The 11,554-nt window shown below is 32.5% G+C and overlaps 1 protein-coding gene across 1 annotated transcript; it reads right to left on the bottom strand.

The window, feature by feature from the left end:
- Window positions 1-8,410: 8,410 nt before the first annotated feature.
- LOC142618667 (transcription factor bHLH62) lies at window positions 8,411-11,348 on the bottom strand. Its single transcript, XM_075791639.1, has 8 exons — window positions 10,248-11,348; window positions 9,952-10,161; window positions 9,754-9,819; window positions 9,600-9,668; window positions 9,436-9,507; window positions 9,125-9,346; window positions 8,866-8,965; window positions 8,411-8,776 (listed from the first exon to the last, which is right to left on the bottom strand). The coding sequence occupies exons 1-8, from the start codon at window positions 11,031-11,033 to the stop codon at window positions 8,739-8,741; spliced, it is 1,563 nt and encodes a 520-aa protein (XP_075647754.1). The 5' UTR covers window positions 11,034-11,348; the 3' UTR covers window positions 8,411-8,738.
- Window positions 11,349-11,554: the final 206 nt, after the last annotated feature.

Below are 11,554 nucleotides of genomic sequence, written 5' to 3'. Positions count from 1 at the left end.
CGAAAGAAAAGGCCATTTGGCGGGAGCATAAGCTACCTAGAGCATGAGTTTCAATATGTATAGCTGCAAATCTGCAAGTCTAGGTGATGGAAAGGCTAAAGTTAATAGTAAAAATCTAAAAGGTATCAATATCATCCTTCCGTTCATCTGTCATCAACCCTCTTTCAAACCAAATAATTTTTTTAACATACCATATCGACGTTTTATCAGGCATGTATGCAAAATTTTCAACTGAAGAAAAATGAAAGGAAGAATTTTCAAATATTTTAGGATGAAATTGTAACTTTTTAAATATTAGGAATAAAAAAAAAATTGAATACCAGGTTTTAGGCACGAAAGTATATTTCAAGGAAAATAAAAATATATGCTATAAAAAAAAGTTTATATAGATTTTATAAGCTAGCATTGTAATATGCTTATTCATCCATGAGGATCAAACTCTTCTAAAAAAAAAAAAAAAAATCTATGAGGATCAAACCATTTTTTTTCTGGGTCTTTTTGTTTTAAAATTTTTCATAAGGTGTTGATTGATCATATGTTTCATTATAGTTCTATGATACAGAGTGATATTTCCTATTTGATGTTTTGAATTCCTTAATTATAACTTGCAATGGGAAAAGGATGATGTTCTTTCCTTGTAAATTTGGAAAACATTGCTTTTATTTGGACTAATGCTTATGAACAGCATTTAACTTTGTCTTTGTGATATGTGTAGATGGGAGTATTGAAGTGCCGTTATGGACCACTTTTATATATGGTATATCCTTTGCTTTTGCATTATCTCCTGGTTTTTTACTTTTTGATAGAAACGATAGTATTTCAAATGAATGGCATTTGCTCCAAGTGATTGTTCTTTAGTCTTTATCATTAAATCAAGATACTAACTGTTTTTTTTATGTACACAGTGATTGAATCTCATATCTCTTATTTGATGACAAAAGATTTTTTTAGTAATAAGTATCTTATAGTTAGTGAGAATGGCTGAATGAAAAGGCTAATTTATCTTGGAAAATTGGAACAATGCCATTTTGCCCTGATGACCCATCACTAAATTGATATAGTCAAGTTTGTAAAATTATTCAATGTACGTGGTAAATTATGTCCTCCTTCCGTATAGAGATAAACCCCACATGTGAATTGTGTTCATAAAAATCACATAGAATAGTATAATTCACCGAATGTATTGAATAATTTCAGGTCAATTCTCCATCCCATCTTGCTCAAAATACTGGTTTATTTCGTCATCTTTTGTCAATTTGCTTCTTTCAGCCTTTTAAAGCATTTATTTTCGTTACCCACTACTTTATAAAGGACCGGACAATTGTTACCAGAGGTATTCACATTTGTCGGTTACAGTGTCCATTGATTCTAGGACTAATCAATCATGTTTTACTCGTAGTTGTAGCACGACATTGAATGTGGTAACAAAACATTATTTGTTAGCAGACTAACAGAATATTCCGTACCATTTAAACAATAATGAAGGTCAAAGAATATACTTGTTCATGTGTAGTCAGTGTGAACTGTTAGAATATTAGTTAAATAATTAAATTTATAGTTTCTTAGTAGCTTAAAGTTTTGAAAAATCAAGTACTAAACATGGATAAGAACAAGGGACCTTAAATTGGAATTTAGTATTTTGTCATAAAAGGTTGATTTAGTGATTCCTAAGATTTCATGCAATTTACGAGATCCTTAGTTCAAAACTTTTTGCTAGCATTTTAGGATCATTCTGAAGAGATTTCTTTCTATAATAACTAAGTGTACCAACAGAATAGTCAAATAGATTATGTCTTGAAAAAAAAAAAAAACTCTTCTATTATGCACTGATTGAATTATGACATAAATGCATGAGAAGTATCAAATCTAAGTCACCAGGTGGTTGTCATGCAGAGCACCCCGAGATGTGATGGGCACACTTTGGTAGACTATGCAGCCCTTGGCTTACAAATGATATGAGACCAAGCGTGTAACTATTGCCTCATTATCAATGTTTTAAGTGAAGTTCGTTATAAATGTGAAAGGAGGAAATATTATGTCATTATACTACCGACACTTTGAAATGCTTGATAATGGCAAAGAATGGCTACAATTTCATTTTTCTTTCTTGGCCAGAGAATGCAAAGAATTATATCAGCATCATACAACCTGTATTTTTACTAGGTGATTACCAACGCACTTTTGCTTCAAATTATTTACAGGAAGTTTAATTTATTTATGCAGTCCCATGATTTCTCCTCTGTTACAATATCACTACTGTGATCACATTTTGAAAATCGCATCAAAGAAAAAGCAAGGATTGAGAGAAATTTTTATTGTTTAAGGAAACATAATGATCCAATAAAATGTTTCAAAACTTGAATATAAAGAGGAGAAGATAGTATGAGAAAGAGGTGAGACAAGTTAGCAGTAAAATTTTGGGAGTTGAAAAGAGATAGAGAGTGGAATAATGAATTTGCACATTATGAAGCAGTTTAAAAATGATGTTTTATGTTACTTATGTTAAAGTCTTGTAGTTTAGTGTGTCATTGTTTGGTTCTTTTAATGAGAAGAATTTGTGTTTTGAATCCTCTCACCCATTTTGTAGATTTTTATTTTATTTTATGTTGAAGTCTCAAAATATGGTAGAAGCCTAAGCTACCTAACCTATGGGCTACAAGATGAATTTCAATATATGTTAGGTTTAAGTTACATTTGGTATGATTTTTGTCTATATTACACCACATAATATTTTTTATTGGATAAAATTTTTGACAAATTTATTGTTAAATTATATTGTCTTGTTATATTCTTTATATTTATAAAATATCAAAATGATTAGATATTAATAATTATTGCACATCTTTAAAATGTTTAAATATCAACTTTTTACTTTTCTTTTGTTCATAGTTGGTACCACACCTAGACAAAGGAAGAGGGTTACAGTAAGTTGATAGCAGGTTAAAATTTGATCACTTTATTAAGAATGGATCTATAATTTTTGCCCTTGCAAATATTTAAAAAGGTATCAATTTCATCATTCTATCCATCTGTCATTAACTCTATTTTAGGCCAATTCAATTTTCCCTAAAAAAAAAAAATACTACACCAGTGTTTTATCTAGCATGTATACCATTTTTTTAACTGTAGATAAATGAAAGGACGAACTTTGAATTTTTCTAGGATGAAATGTAACTTTTTAAATATGGGGATACAAAATAAATTGAACTTGAACCAAGTTGTAGCCATGAAAAGTATGTTTAAAGGAAAATAAAATTTTATCAATTTTATAATATTATATTATAATATGCTTATTCATCTATGCATATCAAACTATTTCTTTTTGGGTCTTTTTCAAATTCGATAAATGTTGATTGATCCTATATTTCATTGTAGGTCTATGATGATTTGAGACCTATTTGACTACTTTGAATTCCTTATTCTAATTAGTTGCAATCAGAAAAATATGTTTTTTTTTTTCTTTTTTGGCTAGAAAAATTGTTGTTTCTTTGTAAATTTGGAATACATTGCTGTCATTTGGACTAATGCTTATGAATAGCATTGTATTTAGTGATATGTGTAGATGGAATGAGTGCTTTCATTGACCACTTTTAATATTTGGTTTTTCCTTTGCTTTATGGCTTGGTTTTATTGCAGTAAGTAACAACAATACTTTTGTACTACCATCCAAGGATGTTACTGTTAGTGAGAACGATTGAATGAAACGGCTAGTCCATCTTGGAATACTTCCCTTTTGCATGAGGAGTTTTGTTTTGAAATGAATATTGATGACTAGTCTTTGTATCGATGTGGTCAACTCCATGAAATCATTCAATGTATCACATGCAATGGTGTACTACACTTCGTACATTCTACAACTTATCAAAGTTTAGTACCATGTTTTACGTTTAGTTGTATGTTTGCATGTGATACACAACATGAAGTTGATAGGCTTTCAAAATATTTAGTAGCATTTAAAAAATAAAATAGGAAATTAAAAGAATAACTTTGCTACTTTATAACGGTATAAGATGTAATGAATATCAGTCAAATGATTAAATTTAATAATTTCAGTTTTTGAGATGATCGTAGTATTAGTGTAGGTGATTTAAGTTTGAATCCAATCAATAATTTATCATAGTTGTTAATTAATTACAATCAAACATCAACTTAAAATGCCTATTATGCATCTTTTAAAGTCAACTATACTCTCTCTGTTGGCTTATGAATGATATGGGACCAAGCATCTAACATATCATTTAAAAGATCTTGTTTTATTCCATATAATACTGGTTCATTATCAATGTTTAATCATTCTGCTCTATTGCTAGTTTGATGATTCATATTAGTAGCTAAATTTCAATCATTTGGGCTACATTGGTTTGGTGAATAAGCCATTGAATTTTGCCTCTACTTGAAAGCCTATATCAGCCTCTATCGATGCCTTGTGTCATATCAGACTTCTATGTAAAAATCGTATTGTAAATGTGTGCTGATGATGAAGATCGATGTCTCAGATGGTAGGTTCAATGTAAGTATTGGGGTTCTAATATCTAAGTAAAATTTTCATTTATCTGACTTTCCTCATTCCAAATACTTTGTGATGAAATATTCTGACCGCGGTTTACATCGCAGATATTCACATGAATTAATCAACATTACAAGCTTGTTATACTCGGAATAAAAAGGTTGCAACATGAAAACTGCTTAAGAATTTATATTCTGATGTGAGTACTGGTATGATTATACCGACAATTTTTCCTATCGTGAAATAATTTAATGTTAGCCAAAATAATAAGGTGCACCTTATTTTTCGTGTAAAAATGTAATGAAATTATTCAGTGCACTCGGTGTACTACACACTCCTCTCATATAAAGATAGACCCTATATATAGGTTTCGTATATGAGATCTACATTTATATGAAAGGAGAGTGTAATCCATTAGGTGTACTGAACAATTCTAAAATGTTTAGACGGAGGACATGCCTATAGAAAGAATCTTTGATTTTATTCACTCCTGACATATGAAACATCATTAAAGTGTCCAAACTCTAGAAATTTTGACAATATAAGCCATCTGACATATTTAACCAGGCAGGAGTTGGAATTTCCTGGTGTCAACTGTGAAACAGCTAGTAGAAGAGTCCTATATTTAAAAAATAAAGAAAAGTTTTATTGTTATTTTTAATTGGTTCAAGAATTTGCTCTTTGTTGTGAAGTTCATTGTATTACATGTTTGACCACAAGGGGCTTACTTCAACACGATGGAAAACTTACTCAAATCAAAGGACTCAGAAGATCCTCTAGGCAGGTGGGACCCAGAGGAACGCGTCTTAATTACATGTTGAGCTCATATCTGGAAAGCAATTTGTTCCTTTGATTATGTATGACTCGTACATGACTTGAAAATGTTGAAAGAAAGAAAAAACCTTTCCACAAATCCAATTTGGATAACAGGTAAGATTGTGATGCAACTAGTTACTTTCCTAGCAAAATTTCCTTGGTGGGAAAAAAAAAATTAAAGTTTTGGTGTTTGATTGTGAGAAACTTTGAAATGCAGAAAAACTATAACACGTTTACAGTTGGAGTGCTTGAAATAATTCATGGTTGGTGAAACAAATGATGGTCCTCAACACAGCCTGTGTTTTCTCCCTTACAAAGGAAAACACCAACCCAAGTTGAAATCCTAGAAACTTTCATAGCTTCTTCCTAAGGTAAAAAAAGAAAAAGACCCAAATGAAAATGTGTGATAAAATAGTGACATATTACTCAATAAGAGACACCTATCTTAGTGATCATTATAGTAGTGCCCCCAAAACAACCACTGTGTCCTTTAAATCTGTCCCAACATTCTTTAATGGTAGGGTCTTATATTCTTATCGTTTGGTGGAAAATTTGCGGAGACTCGAAACTTTTTATGTTCAATCAAGAACATGGATTTCAGGATTTGATTGTGACAATTGACCTGCAAATTCCCTACTCTAAGTAGCTTAATAAGAAGATTCATGTCTTACTCATAGCTATGGAAGATGTTTAACCGATCTACATTTTCACTTGGTATATAGTTTTGAAAAAGTAAGTGTGAAACTTTGCAGTAGTGACTTTACTAATTGTTTAGTTTCCCTTCCATCATTTGAGAAAGAAAAATAATAGTAGAAGCATAGTGAGAAGGAGTTTGTAAAAGCCGAAAATCTGTGATGCTACATTGGACTTTAAAGTTGGCATTTCATCTGTGGACTTCTGAACTTTTGCTAGTTGCCACCATAATTGTTGGAATCGGGGTAATTTTGCTACCAAACGGCATTCCTTAACTGGAACTTTCAATAAAAAACAAAAAACACAGAATTTGGTATCAAAATGACCCTAGTCCAACAATTATTGTGGCAACTGGCAAAAATTCAGAAGTCCACGGATGAAATGCAAACTAGAAAATCTAATGCAACATCATAGAGTTTTGGCTTGTGTAAATTCCTTCTCACCACTTCTACTATTTTTTTTTCCCTCAAACAATGGGTGGAAAGCTATGCAATTAGTAAGAAGTCACCACTACAAAGCTCAAACTCTTTTCTATTCCAGAAGTTACTAGATTAAGTGAAGGATCCAATTAACGGGTGTTTTAAGGTTGGGTTTTATAATGCAATCCATTGGTTTTTTTTCTTTCTTTTTTAATAAAAATACTTTAAATTTAAAGCGTATTTTTTATTAGTTTTTCTTACATCCTAATGGAAATGGGACCTTTTATAAACCTCCTTAGCGAGTGCATAAGTGCTCCCATTAAAAAAGCCTTTTTTCAATTGTTCATTTAACATTTAAACAAGATTTACTAGGGTAAAATGAATTGAGTTATGCCTGGATGAATATCATATAGAACAAAGTTTCTCTCCAAACTAGTTTGGAGAGAAACTCTTCAAACTTCTTATATATTTCTTTTCTGTGTGTGAATTTTGAGAATCTAACTGTTGAATTTCATGTTTCTTATGTTCTTAACATACGTATCAAATTTCGTTCAAATTGGATATTATTTACTATTTGATCAATTAACTTATTTTTTATATACAACTTTAAATCACAAAAACTTGAAATTCTTATAGGTTGCAAAGAAAGGAAATAATTTTATATGTTTACCTGCTGAAACAATGATTTATAGGTTGCACAGAAAGGAAATTCTTCAAGAATTCAATTCTAAAAGTTAGTGTTAAACAAAAACAAGCTCAAGAAAGGGTGAGCATATTAGAATAATGTTGAATTTGCATGTTTTAAAAATTATTTAAAACAATTGAAAACAGCAAAGCCTGGTCTGGCTTGTACTTGCAAGGTTATTTTTTTCCGACCAACCACCAAATTTTTCAGAAAAAATCTTAAGGAAGTAATCAATTCAGAAAAGGCCACCAAGGCATGAATTAAACAGCAAAAAAATAATATACAACAAAATAACAATCCCTAGACACGTAGCAATATGATTGGACCTTTCTAAACTTTTCGGAGACAAAACTGTCACATGAGCATCCATTACTATCTTTAAAAATTTTTAAATTTTTTTCTTATTGTTGTTACTGTAATATAAATTATTTTATTTTTGTTTTTGGTAAACTGCAACAGATGTATATTGATTAAATAATTGTATTATTTTATTTAACTGTTCTGTACATTGCACCACATTCAAAGCATCTTTCTAGTAATTAAATTACATTAATCTGCAGAACAATAATAGAGCCCTGAATATAATACTGTTTAAGGCTGCAGTGCAGAAATCTTTTGCTGAACCCCAGAAACTGGATTTTCAACTAACAGCCCCTCATAAAAAGATTGGTATATTTATTAATTTTTAAGGGTATCTTTACAAACCTGAACTCCACTACAAACCCTTTTCTCCATTCACAAATATATATATATATATATATATATATATATATATATGTATATGTATATGTTAAAAAGTAGGTAAAGATTAAAAAGTTCTTTTGATTCATTGGGCCTAGTCAGAATCTCACCACTTGACAACCTGGGATTCCCTATTATGCTCTTTTGTATTATAAAAGAATTTAACTTTTTTTTGTTTAAAGGAGTGGTTATAACTTCTAACCTTTGCTTGATTGATTTTATATTCTGCACTGTAAAAAAGGGAACAGAAGCTTCTGTATTTGGTTAATAATGAAAATTACAGGAGCCCAAAATATGGCAGAAATTATGGTTGACCCCAGCTCAAGATAACCAAATGTCCTAATCATTCAAATATAGACTTTTTATTTGAGTGCAGAGCCCCACTTATACAGCTGGTTACAACACAAATGAGAATCATATCTACTAGATTACATGATTTAACAATTAACAGTGTGCAATTGACATGACACAGATATAAATGATAAAGATGGTTGCCAAATTTTCCTGTACAATTGATATGTAGGACAAAATATCTAACAGGAAGGATAGTGAAAGCTTGTAGAATAGAAAACTCTTCTATTAATTAGCACTGTAATTGTTATATTACATGCGGTGCAGATAGACTTTTTGCACCAAAAGACAGTGGATAGTGGATACAAAAATAACTCCCCCCCTCCCCCCCCAAAAAAAAAAATTAGACAACAAAATCACATTGAAAAGGAAAAATAAAAATAAAATGAAAAAGAAAAAATTGTCCACTTCATTAGACCTAAAGATGAATGGCTTAGTGGTTCATGTAATGGGCCAAATTAATCTCTTGTATATACAGCAGCCTCTCTTTGCTTCGGGGCCTTGAATTGATGAGGGTGCAAATCAATCACTGCTCAACCTTCATGTGTGGTGCTTGATTTGAGCCTGCATGATAAGAATTCTTATCATGGATCACATTTTTGTGGGTGTGAATCACTTTCAAAGGAAAACTTTTGATTCCCTCATTTCCTTACCATGGAAGCTTTGTGGCTGCAATGCTGTTTCCCGGCTAGGATTTGGACCCAAACCCATTTGTACAATGGTCTGCAGATCATCTTCACCAAAATTTGGAAACTGGAAATAATCAAACAAAAGGGGGTTAGACGTCCGTGTGCACTATTTTGCTAGTTTATTTGTTGAAAATTGAGACAAAAGATGACTTTAATAAATAAATTGATTTATTTGAATTTTGAAGACCATTATTGTTGAGGAAAATGTCAAAATTTTGCTTACTTGAGCAACACTCTCACTAAAACCATTGAGTGGAAGTAATTGCATGCTTAGACTTTGGCATAGTAGAGTGTCAATTGGGTCCACAGAGCATTGGGTCACTGTCCCGTTAGATATGTTGCTATGTAGTGCTGGATTTTGCTGGGGCTGCTGACCATAAAAAGCTGATGCCGAGGAATCTAATGGGAATATTGGGTGTGGCAAATTGTTGTTCGATTGAAATATCTAAAAAAAGATGCCAGAAATTCCAATTGAGGAAAATTGGAATGTAGAAAATAGAAAAAGCTTTTGCCTTAAAAAGAGAACAAACTTACATCTTTGGAAAATAGACTATCCATGCTGGCATCCATTTTGGTATTGACAGAAGCCAATTTCATGGAAAGGAACTGCAACAATATTTCCATACCCAATTAGCAAGGTAAATTGAATTTTTTTCAAAAAAAATCACAAATTGTTAATTGACTAGACATTACTTTACCTCGACTTGACGTTGCAACGACTGCACATAGTTTATAATTTCATCAAGCATAAGTGCTTTTCCGGTGACCTGAAATGCAAAATCATAGGCTCTATTAGTCGACATGTTCGTGTACTTAAAATCCTATCCATTCAAATTCTAAACTTTCTCACACCTTATTGCAACCAGGTACAAGATCTTGTAGAAGCTTCATCCTTTCGCTAATCTTCTCTCTTCGGACCTATCGAATGTTAAAATAATGATTAAATTCACAATTTTCTAATAGCTTAAGATTTTAGGATAATTGATAATTTTGCATCAAAAACATGAAAATGCAATGTCAAATTGGAGAAAATTGAGACATAATTCTTACTCTTTCGGCAAGACTATGGCTGTCAGTAGCCTGACCCCTTCTTGCTCTAACATGAATGTAGTCCTTGGGAGGCTCAGGAGGTTTTGCGTTAGTCTTGTCTGCACTACTTTTTTGGGTTTCGTCCTCTGCTTTAACAGGGCCATTTTCGTTTCCATTATCCTCATTAGGCTTGCTTCTTTTTGCTTTCGAGTTATCATTAGCTTCACCCACCTGGAAGCAAAGTAATACTGAATTCAATAAATGCTCAACCAAATCAAAATGGGAAAATTGGATAGAATTGACTTACAAGTCTATACCTTTGTAGCATTGGCAGACGGTGATGATGATGGAGGCTCCTTTTTCCCCCTGGAAGCTGCTTTTCTTTTCCTGGAATTGGAATCCCCATTTGGGTTTTGCTCAGAAATGGTGGATTCCTCCTGAGAATCCTGCAATGGAGAAGAATTCTTGTTTTCCTGGGCACCCATTTGAGATCCATTTGCTTTGAGAGAAGGACTACTAGAAACTCTGGGGAGATTCTGATTCCCATTTGCCATCAAAATATTTGGTTTCTTCTGGAATTCAGCGTTGTTTAGTCCCAATTGGCCTGTTCTACCATTGAAACTCCTGCTTCCAAAGCGTGAAAACCTTGCAGCTCTCTCAGCAAATCCAGGGTCAGTGGAGAACTCTGCCACACTAGAATTCAAGGGCATAGACTTTCCCAAACTGGGTAAGTTCTCTTTTACCAAATGATCAGTCATAGGCAAGGTTAGCTGCTTAGGAGGAGAATTCAAAGGAGTGCTATAGCATGAATTGTTGGCACTGCTATTTCCAATGTTTCCCAGCTTTCCTATCAACTCCCTGATCACAAAACTGTCATTAGAAACATTGTTAGTTGATGCTGCAGGTGAAGACACCATTGAACTCAAGGCTGAATCAAAGTGGACACTTTGATCTGTGTTGGGACTAAAAAAGCAATCTTGGGATTGCTCAGTCCCCTGAATTTGAATTTCCATGGCTGCTGAAAGAGAGCGCCAAGTGGGCATTATTGAAGCTGATGGTGGTTCAAAATGCAGTGCTGGGTTTAGGAAAAAATCATTCTCCATGTTGACACTTAATTGATGATTTCACTAACTAGTTAAAAGGACTAAGTTGATTAAAGTTTTTGGGTTCCTCTTTTTTTGTGTCTCCTTTTTCTTCTTCTTTGTTGGTCTTAATAAAAAGCAAGATGGTTTGGCAAAGGGAGGTTGGAAATTTTGTAATGATTGAATGTGGTTCAATATGACCCCATGTGAGCTAAATGGGGGGCTGAGTTGGGTGAGAATGAAAGAGAAACAAGAAGAAATGAATATGTTTGGTGAAGAAAAAAGCTAAGCAAAAGCTCTTTTTTTGTGAGTGAGAGAGAAGAGAAGGGAAGGGGGGAAGGGAAATGGTTGAGTAGTCATGAAGTTAAATAGGCAAAAAAGATGAAGATTTTTATTTATTTTTGGATTAAAAAATATATGAGGATTTGTTGACCTTTTTATTTTTATTTTATTTGTATTTTTTTATTTATTAAACTGGTAAATTCTAATTCTTCTGTGTCTCTCTCAATCCGTAAATGGTGGAAAGTGGAGTTGCCGGGCCT

The sequence above is a fragment of the Castanea sativa genome, chromosome 12 (assembly GCF_040712315.1).
Source record: "Castanea sativa cultivar Marrone di Chiusa Pesio chromosome 12, ASM4071231v1".
Taxonomy (NCBI): domain Eukaryota; kingdom Viridiplantae; phylum Streptophyta; class Magnoliopsida; order Fagales; family Fagaceae; genus Castanea; species Castanea sativa.
The sequence above is the reverse complement of the archived record's forward strand: the minus strand, read 5'-3'. Positions and strand labels throughout refer to the sequence as shown.